Source organism: Schistocerca piceifrons, chromosome 8 (assembly GCF_021461385.2).
Source record: "Schistocerca piceifrons isolate TAMUIC-IGC-003096 chromosome 8, iqSchPice1.1, whole genome shotgun sequence".
NCBI lineage: Eukaryota > Metazoa > Arthropoda > Insecta > Orthoptera > Acrididae > Schistocerca > Schistocerca piceifrons.
This window is the reverse complement of record NC_060145.1, coordinates 385524720-385545265: the sequence shown is the minus strand read 5'-3', so window position 1 is coordinate 385545265 and position 20546 is coordinate 385524720. Positions and strand designations below refer to the sequence as shown.

Here is a 20546-nt window from a genome sequence, read left to right as displayed (position 1 = left end):
TGTGATGTTGCAAGGCTATTGTAACCTTAGCGAACTGGACAGTTATATGTGCTGACAAAAGTTTGCTGTTATACTTTAGATGAAAATATGTTGAAAGTTTATTTGACTTGTTCCACATCCACGAGGACCATTGCTCGTTGGATCCGCAAAAAAGGAATAAAGTTACGTATTGTAAATATTGGTTGTGTATTCTTGGTTTTCGATACGCTCAACATCCTGAAGGATCTCCTCACTACGGATCCATAGGAACGAAAAAAGCATCTAATATAATGTTCGAAATGCACAACAGAACTGATCCAATATATGGAATCCTCAGATGACACTATTGACTGGTGCGTGACATGATATGGTGCCTTTTGCAATGCACTTTTACCTTCTCCGTCTTTCATACACACCGACGGCTTAGAGTGAGCTAGAAGCCTCGTACTAAAAGCAGGTAGCATTTCACCTTGGTATAGTGTCACCTGCTATATTGTCTGTGTTCAGAAAAGATTTGTGTTCCAAGACGAGTCGTTCGATCTGCAGATGGACGTGAAGGGGTCGGAGGTGCTGTGGCCGCTGTCGTCAGTGTTGTGGGAGCTGCGACTGCTTGGGCTGTGGGTGCCGCCCCCGGGCCGCCGACTGCGCCACCGGCTGGTGCTCGCCTTCATCATGATCTCACACGTCGCCAACTTCCTCGGCGCCTTCGCCAGCATCACCATGGACACACCCAGCAATCTCCCGCAGCTCTCCTTCATAGCCTACAACTGCCTCATTGACGCTGGTCTCGCTTGCAAAGTATGTAATACAACTGTTTTTGGGATCAAGACACAGCGATTAAAGACCTTTGCTTCCAGTGGCCACTGATCAACATCGATGGGGTAAGTTGAAAATTTGTGTCGGACAGGGATTCGAACCCAGGTCTTCTGGTTATTAGGTGGATGCTCTGACCAGTACACCGTCTGAACACAGTGGTCACCATAACCGCACAGACTACCCTAACACGTCTCCTGTCAGACCAAAATTCTCAACTTACACCACACACTACTGACGTAGTGCCCCACTCATGAGCCTCATTACTCGCAGCATCTTATCGATTTCCACAAGACTTCGAGGTTGGTGTGCGTCTGCACTGAAGGGGTCATTGGCTGTCATCTCTTAGTTGTGGTCCGCTTGCTTAGCTGGGTGGTAACGTGTTCGCCTCCCATGCAAGCGGGCCTGGGTTCGATTCTCGGCTGGGTTGGAGATTTTCTCCGCCGGCGCACTGGGTGTTGTGTTGTCCTCATCATCATTCAATCCTCATCCCCGGCGCGAGTCACCCAATGCGTGGTCGAATGAAATAAGACTTGCACTTGGCGGCCGAACTTCCCCGAATGGGGACCTCCCGGCCAACGATGCCATACGCTCATTTTCATTTCTTAATTATGTATGAGGTGTTCGTTGTTTCAGATTTGTTCGAAATAGCAGACGCCACATATATTCAAATGGTTCAAATGACTCCAAGCACTATGGGACTTAACATCTGAGGTCATCAGTCCCCTAGATTTAGTACTACCTAAACATAACTAACCTAAGGACATCACACACATCCATGCCCGAGATAGGATTCGAACCTGCGACCGTAGCAGCAGCGCGGATCCGTACTGAAGCGTATAGAACCGCTCGGCCACAGCGGCCGACGCCACATATGTGTTTTTGGGTTCTTGTAACTGAATGTTACTATTAATGCAGCCCAAAAATTTGCATTAGTTCATTAAAAAGGGTAGCAGGTTACACGCTAGTATTGTTAATTAAACATATGTTTGACTAGAACGGAAATGTGGCTACAGAATAAGAAATAACGAACAACATTTATTCAGAGTTATGATACAAACTTCACCTAACACTTGCTAACAGCATGATGCATAATGCTTGATGTCCCATACCTAATACCATGAAATCTAAATAACATGGCTGTCTCTTGGTAGTCTATGATACTCTCACGACGACGGAAAATAATTATGCAGGCTGTATTTATTGCTCCACGAATAGCGTTTGCTAAGTCGGAACTGTTGTCTTCTGAACGGAACTCGAGGTACTGTGTCCCTTATCATAAGTGCAGGACCTGTTGGCACACTAGGAATGGCTGAGCTACAGAGCCTGAACTGACTCCTCTGAATGCAAGATCAGAACTAGGAGAGCATCCGCTGCTCCTCGTCTCTTTTACTTGTCAGAGGAAGGATTTCCTTCTCCACCGGTACTGGGTGGATGCAATGTGCTCGTAGTTCTCGGTTGACAGTGCTCTCTTTCGTGGCAGGCAACACTATTGGTGGATGAATATAATATGCTGATGGACTTGATGAAGGAAGCAGAAAGTGCCCCGAAGAGAGGAAACCATCTGGAGACTAAAGCTTTGAACTGAGAGGTGCCAGGAGAATAGTTGCGCCTATGTGGTGACGGCCTCTAGTGGCACTGTTGTGTATCTCTTGAATCATGTTCACAACAACTTTCAGCTTCTTCCTCATTACTATGCTTATGGCTTCCATGATCGCAGCCTGCTTTACTGAAGCTAACATGTCGTGCTCTGTCAAAGACCGCCTGCCGTGTTCTGAGAGGTATGGAGAAGGACAACTTACAGAAGACTGAGGAGTTTTCTTCAGTCGACACAATCGACGAGAGAAAGGAATGTGGGCTGCTTGTAGAGATCCAACGGCGACGCGGAAACAAATTGAAACATTTAAAAATAAAGAACTCGATGTAAATCTCAAATAAGCAAGATAGGAACCAAAGTCAGAATGGATTCATTGTAATGGAATTCTATTCAGGCAAAACTCATAGGCTAAGACCCCCTTCGCTAATTTTATGTCTAACTCTGAACTTGAACTCGTGCCAGTATAAGACGGATAATTAGTCCCCAGAATCTATTTTGGCATGACGAGACAAGCAACTGTTCTAATTGTAAGTCCAAGACGAGTAACACAGCAGTGGTGTCTTCTTAGTATTGTAGGCCTGTTATTACCTAGGACACGGATCAGCCCGTATTTATATCGTTCACAAAGGGTGCTTTCTTGGATCATACCTTATTACGAAACATTCTAGAACATATCCTCTGACGCCTATTTGTGTTTATCGAAGTTGTAGTCACATGCGCAGTGCAAGCGTCCCTTCATTTGTGTGTCCCTCCTTTGAATCGTTGTACGAATGTCGAAATGGCTGATTTGAGATGAAAGATCGCGGAACTGAAAAGCAGCTACAATCACTTAGTAGTGGAAAGACTTCAGGGCCAGATGAAAAAATTGTTAAAATGGCTCTGAGTACTATGGGAGTTAATATCTGAGGCCATCAGTCCCCTAGAACTCAGAACTACTTCGTTTTAGTTTAGTTTTAGTTATGTCATGTTCCTTAGATCACTTCCCCGATTATTTTATTGATATGATGTGAAACATGTCAGTTTAGAAGGTATATGCACACACCTGAATAGTGCTAATATTAATATGACTGAAGTTTTTAGTTCTACACATGCAAGTAAGTTTAGAGGTACAATTCTTTTTTTCTTACCATTTCTGAAACAGAAACTCGTCCATGGAGTAGGAGTTGTGCAAAAGAAATAATTTTAAGCTAGATTTAAAACTTGATCTGCTACCTGGCAGACACTTTATGTTATAGGGCAGATGATCAAAGATATTTGTTGCTGAATAATGCACTCCTTTTTGAGCAACTGACAGCTTCAATAACGGATAGGAAGGTCATTTTCCCTGTATGAACATCACTGTTCTTCGCGAATTGAGATGGATTATTTGTAACGAATTTCATTAGCGAATATATGTACTCTGATGGTGCAGTTAAAATACCTAACTCCTAGAAAATGTGCCTACATGGCGTCCTACACTCACTATTCTCACTATTCTGTTTTGTGCAATCAATACTTCATGTGTAAGTGGTGAGTTACCCCACAAACTAACCTAAGGACATCACACACATATATTCCCGAATCAGGATTCGAAACTGCGACTGGAGCAATCACGCGGTTCCGGACTGAAGCGCCTAGAACCGCTCGGTCACAGCGGCCGGCGGGCCAGATGAGATACCTAAAAGATTTTATAAGGATAATGCGAAAGAACTTGCTTCTCTTCTCGCAGTAATTTCTCGTAGATCGCTTGAGCAACGAAAGGTACCTAAAGACTGGAAAGAAGCGCAGGTCATTCCCGTTTTTAAGAAAGGCCATAAGAGAGATCCACACAATTATAGACGTATATCGTTGACGTAAATCTGTTGTAGAATTATGGATCATGTTTTATGCTAAAGAATTATGATGGTTTAGGCAAACGAACATCTCCTGTATAAAAATCAACATGGATTTCGCAAACAGAGATCCTGCGAAACTCAGCTCCCTCGTTCCTCCATGAGTTCCTCAGCGCAGTTGATCACGACGCTCATGTTGATGCCGTCTTCCTTGATTTCAGTCAGGCATTTGACACCGTCTCGCACTGCCTTTTAATGAAAAAAAAAATACGAACTTACGGTGTATTGGAGCAAATTTGCGATTGGATTCAAGGCTCTCTTGCACATAGAAGTCAACACATCGCTATTCGCAGATGATGCAGTTGTCTATACCAAAGTAGCAACGCCAGAAGACAGTAAGAATTTACAGAACGACCTATAGAGAATTGATGAATGGTGCAGGCTCTGGCAGTCGACCCTGATCATAAATAAATGTAACATATTGCGCATACATAGGAAAAGAATTCCGCTATTGTACAGCTACACTGTTGATGACAAACAGCTGGAGACAGCGTCTGCCGTAAAATATCGGGGCGTAACTATCCAGAGCGACCTTAAGTGGAATGACCACATAAAACAGATTGTGGGAAAAGCAGATACCAGACTTAGATTCATCGAAAGAATGTTAAGAAAATGTAACTCATCCACGAAAGAAGTGGCTTATAAGGCGCTTATTCGCCCGATTGTCAAGTATTGTTCATCTGTCTGGGATCGCTGTCAGATAGAATTGATAGAGGAGATAAACGAGAACCAACGAAGAGCGGCGCGTTTCGTTACGGGATCATTTAGTTGGCGAGAGAGCATTACGGAGATGCTAAACAAACTCCACTGGCAGACGTTACAAGAGAGGCGTTGTGTACCACGCCTCCCTTCTCACATTGCATGCATTTTTCTGCTGGCCTCCATGCTGGTCATTTCACACGTGCAACATTTGTTACTTATAAAATACTAATTAGATAGAGGCTCTTGATCCAGAGAAGTATACTGGTGTGCAAAATTTAAGCATACAATAATTTTCAGATGACGTGTCACTGCCAAATAATATAGCACGATGAGACTTGGGCCATACATAGAAAGGATTGCTACAGTGTAGTACAGAATAAAGGAAAGAAATACCACATGAGACGAAGAGAAAAGACACTTTTATTCAATATCAATAATAACACTAGAGTTATCGCGAATTATGATGTTCCTATGGACACTGCTAAAAATATGACATGGTTCTTAACAAAGTGTGTGATTACCATGGGCGGGAATGGATGCTCTGCAACGTGCTGCCATGTTAGTCACAAGATCGGTAAGGCGTAACGTACACCCCCCCCCCCCCCCCCGCCGCCACCACGCCCCAGCGTGGTTGAGAACTGCTGCATGGTATCGTTGGTGCATGACGACGAGCTGCGATACGTTTCGCCCACGCATCCCACACCTCCTCAATGGAATTTAAGAATTTAAGTAGGTGGGAGCGGGGAGATCAGTCCATTCACGGAATATCCTCTCATCCCAAGAGGTAAGAAGGTCGTTCAATAAGTAATGCCCCACATTTCTTTTCTCAGACATATTTGTGGTTAAGAGTCAGAATTTGGTGATCATATTCATTAACATATCTTCTCCATGTACTATTTTTCTACTTGGTCTCCATCAAGTTCTATGGCATACGCTAACATTGTGGAAGAGTATATATTCCCTGCTGGTATAAGCTGTTGTCCTGTAGGTGTAGGCACGTTTTCACTGAATGACTGACGCTCTCGTCATCTTCAATATGTGTTCCCCGTAAAGAATCTGTAGAGGCAATTGTCGAGTTGTGATGCGCCTGTCGGCACGAAAAATGGGATCCGCACGATTCCTCATGTTAGGAGCAGTGGCTGTGACAGGACGTCCCAAGCGTGGCTGATCATGGAGCTCTATCTCTCTGCATTTCCTGAGGGCGTAACTTTCTTTACCTAACGCCCAACTGTACTCCTATCAACTGCAGCATCGCCATACACAGCACACTAACGTTTATGGATGTTCACCACGGTTTCTTTTTCTGCGCACAAGAATTCAATTACAGAACGCTGCTCGTAACGTGAGTCGTTGTAGACACCATTTTGTACTGTGGGTCTGATATCTGCCAGAACGGTTCGAAACTTCACCGGCGCACAGAACAAACATCAAATGTGAAGCACCAACAAGGACATTTGTCTATGTATATTATTGGCTGTTTAAAAAAAATGAGGCATTACTCATTGAACGACTCTAGTAGATTCGGTCGTGCAATGTCAGCCATAAAAACGGCTGAATGTACCCCTGGGAGGTGTGTCGTCCCCTCTCCCCTTTTGCTGTCGCTGTTGATGTTGAGCCGCTACTGCTACAGCTCGATCGGTGGAATGGAGACGCGACGCGCAGTGATGGTTGTCCCCGTCGGATAACGTGGAACAGCACCCGAAAATCTCTAAAGAAAATTGTTCCTCGCGGAATGTATGAAAGTGCGTTTGCGAGTCCGCACAGTCTTCTCAGCGATGCGAACTGCTGATTTTAATTGTCTGTTATGGTTTTATGCTGATTTGTTATGCCCGGTTACTTATTTATTGCAGTACTGAGTGAATCATTCATCACCGGCGTCGTTTCACACCACTGAAGCGAGGAAAAATTCGTTTGCGGTTCAGTATCAGTAGTTGTTACGTTGCTAGGCAGAATTGTCCACTAGGGCACGACGCAAACCCAGAGATAATCTATGATGCTATCTTGGTTTTGTGCGTCGTGATATTATTTCGGCTAAACACTCCTTTCAATGCTCAATGTTCATCAAGTCACTCTTTCAATTAAAATGTTCACAGTTAATTAATTTTGAACATCAACTATCGCACAGTTCAATTAATGACGGAGCCAACACGTGTGATTTCCATTACTGACGAACAATTTTATTGTTCCTTCTTAGCAGTTAGTTTATAATCAACACACCACACGCACGCCGATGGATCAGATCAATTACGATTCTTTTCAGTTCGGTGATCGTGACAATTACGACAACTTTTACAATCGGCATATTTGTATTACCTTCGTGTGGTCGTATCAATGTTTCCCACTTCAGGCTAATCAGGTAATGCAGTCTTCGATACTACGTCCATTCTTCGTTGTAACTGTTCACTTTGATGAATGTTGAGTCCAACAGTAATATCTCCAATATTTAAAGTTCATGAACTAGTCGTACACTATCAGAATATCACTTCGGTTCAAGTTCTCAAGTCAGAATAGCTGTGAACAAAGTCCGCTCATCTCTATCACACAATAGTACTTTTTTTTTTTAAAAAGAAACAATCTCGTAGCGTTCCGTTTGTAGTACTATAACAAACGGTGCTCTCTCTCGACTTGATAGCAAGCAAGCTAGCAAGCGACTAACATTTCCATGATCGAGCATTGTAGATGCAATGAATTTCCTTTTCGCTGCGTTTATAACTCTCTTTCACAATAAATGTTATCTCTGACCGACATATTACTTTGGACTTAACTTTCGTCGTAATAATTTACAGTTATTACTGAGATGTTTGATACCTAATTAAAAATAACCTTTCTTTCTTTCTACCTTTATATCATGACATACTCAGTAATTATTGAAATTGGTGTTCATCAAAACTTTAAGGTGTTATATTATTGTCAAAGTTATCGTACCTGTCAGGATAACACTGTTCCCTACTTTAAATTATCATGACATTCTTATTTGGGTTTTCGGGTTTCTTGGGGTGTTACAGAGGACGTACGTGGAGAACGAATATAGTGTTACAATAACGTTGACTGGTTGGTCTAAGGCGCTGCAGTCATGGACTGTGGGGCTTGTCCCGGCGGAGGTTCGAGTCCTCCCTCGGGCATGGGTGTGTGTGTTTGTCCTTAGGATAATTTAGGTTCAGTAGAGAGTAAGTCTAGGGACTGATGACCTTAGCAGTTAAGTCCCATAAGATTTCACACACATTTGAACATTTTTTCATAATATTGTTTACTGATCACAAAGTATGCATGACGCGTTTCGGAAATGTTCCCATCTACGGAAATCCAAGTGCACAGCTACCACAAGGACAAGCGCATTACCAGTCGTTTATGTAACGTCAGATGACAGAGTACTCCCTAGTTTTTTTCCTCGTTTTACCCTTGCACTTAAATTTCCGTAGCTGGTAACAATTCCAAATGCGTCATGCATACTTCGTGATCAATAATGCCATTCATCATCAGTAACGTTTGAACTGGTTGGTCTACTGTGCTCAGAGATTTGGATGTCAGTGCGTCCATGCAGCATTATGTCCCCCAATGAAGTATTCCTTACTAGGAATACTTCCACAAGATCACAAATAGATGTAATTAAACTTCGTTTATTTGAAGATGTAAATTTCGAACATAAACAGTCTGCTGTTCTGATGCACTACAACAAAAGTAAATAAATGATCTTCAGAAATTCTTCTTAGTAATGTGAAGGAAAAGTTCGTCACAAGAAATTACTCTACAACGAAACGAAAATAGATTCTTGAGATTGTAGTTTACGTTCTCTTGAACAATGGAAAGTCCATCTTCAAAACAATGTACGTATCCAGTTCTGTTTCACGAGCTGCACGATTTGCCCCCGGCGCAGAACGCCATGGATCGGAGAACAAGTAGCGGGCGCGCAGCCGTCCAGCTGCCGAAGGCAACGTCTGCACCGAGGCGCTATCCAGACGATGATGGTCCATGAGTCGCTGGCTGGCGAAAACGGGATTGGCTCTAGCCGGCTCCGTGCGGGTAGAAATACTCGCGCGGCGGATTGTTATAATTTTCTTATTGGCTGTCGAAGTAGTGGCGGATGCAGCAACAGGTGCATGTCTGGAGCGACCACTGTTGCTATCGTCTGCGCCCCCTGGCTGGTTACCGGGCTCCAGCTGGCGGCTCAGCCGGCTGCCGCGGAAACCGGCCTGAAGGCAGGGGCTGAGCTGACGATAACCCGCTAAGAATAGATGAGTTGCGGGTTGGCGGCGACAAAGGCGAGGCTGAGAGAGACGCCCTTCTACTCTCCGTGGACCACCAAAAAGATCACGTTCGACCGTGTTCCCGACTACCTTACGTGTTCCCACCTCTGGCCACACATGTTTATCTTCTCATTTTCAGAACACCTAAGAGTAAATGACCACAAACCGACCACTAGAGAACATGACATGAAAATAATTAGAATCAACAATAAAAAACACCCCCTAACCATGTAAGAAAATTACCACGTACAGAAAATCAAAGCAGAGAGGAAAATCCTGTTGAATGACCATGTACACCTGCCAAGCAATTCATTATTTACACTAATAGATAAAATAATAGAATAACATTCGCAAAAACTATTAATATAATAATACTGTCCAATATAATAATAGTAGAACACAACATTTTTACACTCACTCGTCCATGAACCCCTCCACATAATATTGTAACGAAAAGTCAAATCATCTGTCACCAAAGTTTTCAACCACTCGCTAACAGCTTGTACACACGCCCGACGCCGGCCGCGGTGGTCATGAGGTTCTAGGCACTTCAGTCCGGAACTGCGTGGCTGCTACGGTCACAGGTTCGAATCCTGCCTCGGGCATGGATGTGTGTGATGTCCTTAGGTTAGTTAGATTTACGTAGTTCTAAGTTCTAGGGGACTGATGACCTCAGATGTTGACTCCCATAGTGCTCAGAGCCATTTGAACCATTTGAAACCACCCGCTGCTCCCCCGCCCCCCCCCCCAAAAAAACTCATCGGCTCTATCCCCTCCCCCCCCCCCTCTCTCTCTCCCATACACACACGCGGTATAAACATCATAAATAGAAGTTCGTCTGGAACATATAATTCGTTAGGTTGGCAACAAATAGATAAACATACCAAAGAAGATGAAACATGTAATGGAATCGCAATATTTAAGTTGTGAAGGACAGTGTATGACGAAATAGCTCTATCGAGTGACAAAAGAACAATAGTCCACCGCAAAAAAAGAGCGAAAAACATGGTGAACAGTGTTTGGAAGGCGAGAATACAAAGATGTGATTATATGGCAGTGATAAAAGTGGTAGCGCGACCTCCAGTCCAGATGTGAGGAAACGCAGATCAGAAAGTCATAAGTAATTACTTTTTTTACAAAAAAATTGCGAAGTGAACTGTTTAATAATCTAAAACTAACAAAACTCTATGATGATTCCTTAGAACAGGAGAAGGCGAAACGCGTTGGGATAAATAAAGTAACTAGCAGCAGGAGAAGGCAGTTTTATTTACAAAACAAGGAAGTTACAATATTTACGTTGTTAAAAGCACAGTGTTCGAACGAATAGCTATATCTAGTGGCAGAAGATTAATAGTACACAACAAAAAAGGAGACACACGGTGAACAGTGTGAAAAAGTTCGGAATACAAAATTGTGTTTATGTTTCGAAACTAAAATGGTAGTGCGACCTCCAGACCAGATGAGAGGAAACGCAGATTACAGGAAACTATTTCACTCAAGATGCCTTAGAGTAAGAAAAAGGCGAAACGCGTCTGAGAAAAATAAATTAGCAGGCCGCGGTGGCTGCGCGGTTCTAGGCGCTCCAGTCCGGAACCGCGTGACTGCTATGGTCGCAGGTTCGAATCCTGTCTCGGGCATGGATGTGTGTGATGTCCTTAGGTTAGTTAGGTTTAAGTAGTTCTAAGTTCTAGGGGACTGATGACCTAAGATGTTAAGTCCCATAGTGCTCAGAGCCATTTGAACCATTTGAACCAAAAATAAATTAAGTAGCAGTAAGAAAAGGCGGTTTTATTTACAAAACAAGTATTGACGTTTACATGTTGAATAAAGTGAGTGCACGCCGAAGATTTTAACTAATTGACGTTTTTTTCCATATAGTTTAATAATTGCTACCCTATATAACGAACGCTGATGTATGTGGATCCCGTAAGTCACCTAACATACGCACTCACTTATAGTGTGCAGTATACTCATTGTCTCAGTCTTCTATTAGATAATGTTGCTCATGCCACATCAGAAAATTTCGAAATTTCCTGATACTTCAATCAGCCAATACGATGGGAACCTGAGAAAAAAGTGCAGTGACGAATGTTGAGATCAACAGCTGAAGGAGACTGACTACTAATGGTGCAGCTTAGGCGCACATTACTGCATCTTCAGTACAGTTGTAGTCCAGATTCTCGCCACCCAAAGAGCACAGAGGCTTGGATTGATACTGGCCGGCACGTCACGGCGCTTCTCATCCGTAACAGTGATGTACTTTCGATCGTAGGCTGTCATTGTTTGCAGCCAGGGAACTAGAAGATCAGATCAGAAGCAGATCGCACCACAATTCTCTCCATAGAGACCTACAAACTACCAGCATTTATCTATGGACTGGTGAGCAATGTAGTGTTCTGTGGAATGTGGAAATAAAGTAAGAAGTGAGGAGCTGAGAGCTGTTTGTACATTACTGTCAGTTAACAGGCGATTGCCATCTCAGGCCTATGTCCAACTTACCTACGTTTTTTAAGATATTGTCAAAATCTGGTTGCATTCCACGTTTTGTCATCGTTACATTTGGTATGCAAAAGGATCTTCTAAGAGAAATATGCATTTTCATAACATTGTGTAATAATGAATTTTATCCATATTGGATGCCTTTATGGGGTGTAGAAAAAATTTCCGCTATCAGTCACAATAAAACGTAATTTGTCACACGACCGGTTTCGGGCTTGCGCCCATCCTCAGGTGTTTATACATTCACGTACATATTTGTATTGTTGGAGATCACTGTATAAATACAAAAAAAATGTCAGACAACCTAAAAATACTACACACTATGAACAAAGGAAAGAAAACGAATCTGCTCGAAGAGCTAGAAATTTATATCCACAGCTCTAACTCACCAGACCTTATTCTCAACGAACAAGTGGAGCTTGCAAACAAATCTTATCTTCACATATTTCATGAATTATTCAAAAACAAAAACTAATTATCCTCTGATATAATAACAAAGTAATATTCTATGGAAATTCGATGTAGCAGACATACAACAGTTCCAGTGTCATTATCGTAGTTTGTAAAAGTCATATTGTAAACAAAAGCTGTAACTGTCATTGTATAATTTGTAATAGCTTTCAGCATTTCATGTGTGTAACATCATTGTACTTCCTAGATCCAAGTTCTCTGACAACAGTTCTAGCTATCATTTTTTAATTTGTAATAGCTTTTAGTAATTTCGTATATATAACATCATTGTACTTTCTAGATCTAAGTTCTCTGACAAAAATGCGGATAAAAAAATTTCATCATGTGTATCAAAAAACATCGCATTTTATAATAGCTTTTTAAGTTTCTATATGTGCAACACCCTTACACTTCCTGTGGCTAAGTTCTTTGATCACTATCTACATGTTTACGTATGAGCAACATCTTTACACCTGCTACGTCTAAGTTGTTTGACCACAGCCCACATGTTTGTATGAAAACACTTTACGAGTGCACATCGTAATAGTGATATGTGCAGCCACACTTTATAAAACTTAAATATGGACGTGGAAATGATAAGTGTGCAACTAAGTGGAAAAACTGTCGCCACAGCTTAACTTTAATAATGATGCTTCATATTTATGTAAGTACAGATATATTTTCGAAAAATGGTGCCTTGCCACTTACAACTGTCCAGCTTGTATCTGTTTAGTCACCATCAAATAATTTTTTTGCGTTTATAGAGTGATCTCCAGCAATATAAACATGTACGTGAATGTATAAACACCTGAGGATGGGCGCAAGCCCGAAAGCGGTCGTGTAACAAATAAATAATCTTTTACTGGGACTGGTAGCGGAAATTTTTCTACACCCTATTGTGTTATAATTTTTAGTCCAGTTGATGATGGTTGAAATAACCGAAACCAGTCAGGAAAAATATGATACATACAGGGGATGGCAAATAAAAATGTTATTCTATTAATCTCTCACAGCTGTAGCAGGTTACCTACAAAATTTTTTAGTGAAACTGACTGTCTCAGCTGCTGTCGCATACTCTCACAGCACCACCTGTCACCCTGGTATGCGAACAACGAGCACAGAAATGGAACTCGTTGGTTTTACCTGTGGTGTCTTTCGTTGCAGCAGTGTTATAAAAATCTATTTGAGTTTCGTGACAGTTGTTGCTAATTTGGCGATTCTTTCCTGGTCTGTGGGAACTGCTGTGTATGTTTTGGCATGCGCTGTGCAGATGTTCTCGTTTTCGCTGGACGGTCAGCGCCTGACGGAGCTGTTGCGGCTGCTGGCGGCATCTCGCCAGAGGTTCCCCGACAAGGCCGGACACCGGGCGCGCTACCAAGCCACGGCCGTCAAGCTGCACCGCTTTATGCAGGTGAGCGCCGCTAAGAACGGTGTCTACCTCACAAGCAGCCGGGTTACCCGTCTACTGCTTTGCTCGTTGCATTTTAACATATTTTAGGTCCTGCACCTCAATCGGTAAAAATGGAGCCGTATTATCACTTCCTTATCCGTCTGGAGACAGCATACAAAACGTTTGTGTAACCCATTCGTAAGAGCTGCACTAGTGTCTGAAATCCTCATCAGATCAGATTTAAGTAAGATGCCTAATAAATTCAGAAGCCTGGTGCTAGACTTGTTAATAATACACTCCTGGAAATGGAAAAAAGAACACATTAACACCGGTGTGTCAGACCCACCATACTTGCTCCGGACACTGCGAGAGGGCTGTACAAGCAATGATCACACGCACGGCACAGCGGACACACCAGGAACCGCGGTGTTGGCCGTCGAATGGCGCTAGCTGCGCAGCATTTGTGCACCGCCGCCGTCAGTGTCAGCCAGTTTGCCGTGGCATACGGAGCGCCATCGCAGTCTTTAACAATGGTAGCATGCCGCGACAGCGTGGACGTGAACCGTATGTGCAGTTGACGGACTTTGAGCGAGGGCGTATAGTGGGCATGCGGGAGGCCGGGTGGACGTACCGCCGAATTGCTCAACACGTGGGGCGTGAGGTCTCCACAGTACATCGATGTTGTCGCCAGTGGTCGGTGGAAGGTGCACGTGCCCGTCGACCTGGGACCGGACCGCAGCGACGCACGGATGCACGCCGAGACCGTAGGATCCTACGCAGTGCCGTAGGGGACCGCACCGCCACTTCCCAGCAAATTAGGGACACTGTTGCTCCTGGGGTATCGGCGAGGACCATTCGCAACCGTCTCCATGAAGCTGGGCTACGGTCCCGCACACCGTTAGGCCGTCTTCCGCTCACGCCCCAACATCGTGCAGCCCGCCTCCAGTTGTGTCGCGACAGGCGTGAATGGAGGGACGAAAGGGGACGTGTCGTCTTCAGCGATGAGAGTCGCTTCTGCCTTGGTGCCAATGATGGTCGTATGCGTGTTTGGCGCCGTGCAGGTGAGCGCCACAATCAGGACTGCATACGACCGAGGCACACAGGGCCAACACCCGGCATCATGGTGTGGGGAGCGATCTCCTACACTGGCCGTACACCACTGGTGATCGTCGAGGGGACACTGAATAGTGCACGGTACATCCAAGCCGTCATCGAACCCATCGTTCTACCATTCCTAGACCGGCAAGGGAACTTGCTGTTCCAACAGGACAATGCACGTCCGCATGTATCCCGTGCCACCCAACGTGCTCTAGAAGGTGTAAGTCAACTACCCTGGCCAGCAAGATCTCCGGATCTGTCCCCCATTGAGCATGTTTGGGACTGGATGAAGCGTCGTCTCACGCGATCTGCACGTCCAGCACGAACGCTGGTCCAACTGAGGCGCCAGGTGGAAATGGCATGGCAAGCCGTTCCACAGGACTACATCCAGCATCTCTACGATCGTCTCCATGGGAGAATAGCAGCCTGCATTGCTGCGAAAGGTGGATATACACTGTACTAGTGCCGACATTGTGCATGCTCTGTTGCCTGTGTCTATGTTCCTGTGATTCTGTCAGTGTGATCATGTGATGTATCTGACCCCAGGAATGTGTCAATAAAGTTTCCCCTTCCTGGGAAAATGAATTCAGGGTGTTCTTATTTCAATTTCCAGGAGTGTAGATACGATCAGCAAGCGAGTGTTACGAAAATGCTGGGTTAAAAGAATGCACAATGAGGTGCCAAAAGTAATGGGATAGCGATACACACAAATACAGATGGCGGTAGTATCGCGTATACAAGGTCGAAATGGGCAGTGGATTGGCGAAGCTGTCATTTGTGCTCAGGTTTACTACTTGATTATGGCCGCACTGGAATTAACAGACTTTGAACGTGGAACGGTAGTTGGAACTGGAGGCATGAGACATTCCATTTCGGAAATCGCTAGGGAATTCAATATTCCGAGATCCACAGTGTGACGAGTGTACCGAGAATACCAAATTTCAGGCATCACCTTTCCGCTCGGTCAACACTGTGTCCGACGGCCTTCACTTAATGACCGAGAGCACTGCCGTTCGCCTAGACTTGTCTGTGCTAACAGACAAGCAACACTGCGTGAAATAACTGCAGAAAACAATGTGGAACGTACGGCGGGCCGCGAGGGATTAGCCGAGCTGTCGAAGGCGCTGCAGTCATGAACTGTGCGGCTGGTCCCGGCGCAGGATCGAGTCCTCCCTCGGGCATGGATGTGTGTATTTGTCCTTAGGATAATTTAGGTTAAGCAGTGTGTAAGCTTAGGGACTGATGACCTTAGCAGTTAAGTCCCATAAGATTTCACACACATTTTTTTTTTAACATACGGTGAACGCATCCGTTAGGAGAGTGCGGCGAAATTTGACGTTAATGGGCTATGGCAGCAGACGATCGATGCGAGTGTCTTTGCTAAGAGCACGACATCGCCTGGAGCGAGGCTCCTGGGCTCGAGACCGTATAGATTGGACGACAGACGACTGGAAAACCGTGGTCTGGTCAGATGAGTCTCGATTTTAGTAGGTAAGAGATGATGATGCGGTTCGAGTGTGGCGCAGACCCCACGAAGGCATGGGTGCAAGTTGTCAACAAGGCACTGTGCAAGCTGGCAGTGGCTCCATAATAGTGTGGCCTGTGTTGGCATGGAATGTACTTGGTCCTCTGGTTCACCTAAACTGATCATTGATCCTTTTCAACCATTCATGGAAGTCATATTCTCAATCAACGATTATGGATGATAATGCGCAACCTCACCGAGCCACAATTGTTTTCGAATGGTTTGAAGGGCATGCTCAAAAATTCGAGCGAGTGATTTGGCTACTCAGATCGCCCGATTTGAATCTTATGGAATATTTATGGAACATAACTGAGAGGCCAATTCGCCCACTAAATCCTGGTTCAAATGGTTCAAATGGCTCTGAGCACTATGGGACTTAACATCTGAGGTCATCAGTTCCCTAGAACTTAGAACTACTTAAACCTAACTAACCTAAGGACGACATACACATCCATTCCCGAGGCAGGATTCGAACCTGCGACCGTAGCGGTTGCGCGGTTCCAGACTGAGGCCCTTAGAACCTCTCGGCCACTCCGGCCGGCACTAAATCCTGCACTGACAACACTTTCGCCATTATGAACGTCTGTAGAGACAGCGTGGACCAATATTCCTGCACAGGACTTCCATCGACTTGTTGAGCCCGTGCTACGTCGAGCTGCTGCACTACACCGGGCAAAGGAAGGCCCAACACGATATTGGGAGGTATACCGTGACGTTTTTCACCTCAATGTATACGAAATAGTAGTGCCTATGTTATTAAAAATATCATGCAATGTACCTTCAGACATGCAGGCGTCCGTGTCCGAAGAAACCTATACATGTACTTTTTAATAATACAAGCACTACTATTTCGTATTTATACGCCAGTACCAGACCCTGGACCCTCAATAAATATGTCCTTCCAGAACGTGGATATACCTAACATACGAGTGCAGGTTGTGACACATGGACGACGACATTTGGAAATGAGGGTCTGCCTGTGATTCGTGTTCGGATGGCCGAAGCGATAAAGCCGACTGCTCGGTTAAAGCGGGAAATCCGGCTTCAAGTCGCGCCTCGGCACAAATTTTCGCAGTCGTCATTCCAATATAGAGACGAAGGTGGTTCACATTCGTAACTGTGAATACAGTTCCTGTATGAATTGAATATTCACCGGCCGGAGTGGCCGAGCGGTTCTTGGCGCTACAGTCTGGAACCACGTGACCGCTACGGTCGCAGGTTCGAATCCTGCCTCGGACATGGATGTGTGTGATGTCCTTAGGTTAGTAAGGTTTAAGTAGTTCCAAGTTCTAGGGGACTGATGACCTCTGAAGTCCCATAGTGCTCAGAGCTATTTGAACCATTTTTGAATATTCCTTGAGAGGAGAAGACGTTGTTTTCGCGAAACAATATTAAGACAGTTTAGGTAACTTGCATTGGCGAGAGACGGCAAAACCATCCAACGGCCATCAACATGTATTTCGCTTAAGAGAAATGAGAGCTTGTAGAGAAGCATAAAGACAGTCGTTTTTCCCTCGCTCCAGCTGTGACTGGAATGAGAAAGGGAATGATTAGCACCGGTACAAGGTATCTTCCGCCATGATCCGTATGGGAGCTTGTGGAGTTATTGTTGTTTATCGTAGGCATTATCACAAATCACATTAATGAACAGAAACTAAGAATAACTTTCACAGAGTAACATCTACATTACAATTATACAGGGTGTTTCCGTATTTTGCTTATAGTCAATGGGATTCGTCTTCGGATGTTCGGCCATTTGATTCTGTTTCTTCTAAATGAGTGACGCCATTATGTCCTATTACTTGTTCTGACTGTGGATGGAGAAGTGAAAGCGGTTTTTTGGCTTTTCTCTGATATGGAGAGGAAGGAGGCCTCTGTCTGACAGAGATCATGCTGTTAAACAGAAGCGACTAAGCGTGAGGAACTGGGTCAGATGATTGCAATTTATTTGCTGTAATGGAAGTTAATTTTCGTGGTGAGGCTAGTGTGGCACGATTTCGACAAGATCACTCCACACGTAGGAACTGCAGTGCATCCTTCCATACAGTGGAAGAGATGCTCATTGGTTGCTAATGGGCATCTGTTTGGAAGCTGGTTGTACATCACTCTGCTCTGTGATATTTTAAATTTAATGACTTTTTAATTATTTTCTCTTGGTTTGATTTTAAAATAAATCTTTTCACTTCTTTTGTATTCCGTGCATTGAGTGTACCATGCTTCTTAGCCACTATCTTGCTATGTTATTTGAGCTAACTTCATAACTCACAAACACTCTGACGAAGAGGCATTCACCTATTCAGCTGCCAATAAACGAAATTAGTAATAAGCAGTTCTTCTCTGGATGCTATTAGGTTACAGATGCTCATAAAAGGAGGCCAACGTATGCTGCATTGTTGACTACTGTTTATGAAGCACTGTGCTACGCAAACTCACGATTACCATGCTGTGTATAGAGGAGAAACGATTTCACTGTATCACAAACGATGTGGTGAATGAAACTGTCTCAAAAGGATTACCGCACTAAAAGATTTGGACCCTCAAGAAGCCACTTCATCCAAAATCCAGCAGTTCTGGAACCACTAGCTGCCGCCCACTATTAATCACGTGAGTGCATCCGTAAAGTGTATGTGGGCCCAAGATCGAGTTAGATAGACTACCTAGTCTAGTCTGGGATCTAAGATGTACCAGCGTAACTGAAACCGTGGAGAAGTGATCATTTCCGTAGATTTGAGTTAAATGTAGTTATGATATTGTTGTAGGCAACATCATACTCAGATACTGACTACATAGTAAACATTATCAGAGGATGGTTTATAGTTAACCAAAGTTAGTAATTAGCAAGTTTTAATTATATTTTAGTGTGATAAAGGCTATTAAAATTTTTAACAACCAGTACAGATCGCTGTATCTCCTTCAACTGACGATGTAAGATCATATAGGAAAATAACTAAGACCGCATAAAATGAAAGCTGTGTAACAGGTATCATTTATAGCCACTAAGCTATGGAATACGACACGATGTGTAATATCTGAATATTGATGATTCATTTTGATTGGATGGTGTATCTGGATTTTATGTCACATTTCAGCACTCCAGACATGAGTCAGTTCCGCTCAGATATGTACAGAATTGTTGGATTATACCATTAACGTTTCTGCATATGCCACAAAAACTATTATAGGCACAGAAAAGTACAATACTTCATGTTGAAGAGGACGTTAGGACGATTCTCTTGATATACAGCTATGTTCTGCAGATAGCGTGTGTGAGAATATACAGCCCTGAAACGTTTCTTTAACTGAAATCCATTAAGCAATTATTAAGTATTACAATTTTTGCTACACAAAAGAGATCGAGATAACAATTTGAACGCTCACTGATTTGATCGACTGAGCTTTTCACATGATTCACAACATAATTACAGTTATATAATAATAGTTATTATTGTTAATAATATTATTACTAAATATAAATTCTGAGAGGCATTTTAACTGAAATTTTGTTTTAAATCAGCATATCATATTACCAAAGACAAATACATCAATAGCAAGGCAGTATGTCTTGGCAGACATTATTGGACATCATATACAACATTTAGTTTGTAAGAATTAAATATTTAATCCTCATGTTTAATTGACTGATTGTAAATTAGCGTATTTTCCTCTTAATTCTAAACTGATTAGAGCTAATTTAGTTTGTAAGATATATACTTTTAATTCTCAAGTTTAAGTAATAGATTATGAATTCGAATATTTTTCACTTAATTTGAAATTCGTTAGAGCCACATTAATTATGACTGTGGCAATGGAAAGAGCAGGAAGATCCTTGTAGAACAGAGGTGCTAGATGTGTCTCTATTGAAAATAGTGTAGGCGCAAAAACTATGAGATATTTTGATTTGTGCTGCTAATTGTTGCAATTGTTTATAATAAGTTTGTGGGCAAACTACTGTACACATAGTTAAATATAAGATATGAATTTTGTTTGGAGTTGTAGTGCACATAGCAGCACATTTAGATTTTAATCGCATACAACTACATTTAAAAAGTTGTAAGAGAGGCTGATGACCTCATGAAGTCATTAAGTGACTTAGAGAGTTGGATTTTCTGGGGAGGGGTGCATCGAGGGCTTAAAAGGGTGGCTGCCATCTTACCCTTTCCCATTATTTAGGATGTATCGGTGACAGAAATTTTCCCCTCGTCGGTCGAGAACAGACATATTTCGCATCAGTTCAGCAGGGATATTTTGCAGTGGTCGGGAGTCTATTTTATTTCTGTCGGTCGTTCACTAAGGCCTGTATTTTTGCGAGTGAAGCCTATTTGGACTTTGAATTCTCTACACTGAGTCTGATTTTTAGCTCAGTTTGCCAGTGGGGACT

General features: G+C 43.3%; 1 protein-coding gene across 1 annotated transcript in view; it reads left to right on the top strand.

Moving 5' to 3' along the window:
* LOC124712369 overlaps positions 1–20546 on the top strand; it is a 136741-nt gene that overhangs the window by 45642 nt on the left and 70553 nt on the right. Inside the window, exons 2-3 of the mRNA XM_047242665.1 lie at positions 487–777; positions 13426–13566. Coding sequence (XP_047098621.1) covers positions 487–777; positions 13426–13566 — 432 coding nt within the window. The remainder of the gene's footprint in view (positions 1–486; positions 778–13425; positions 13567–20546) is intronic.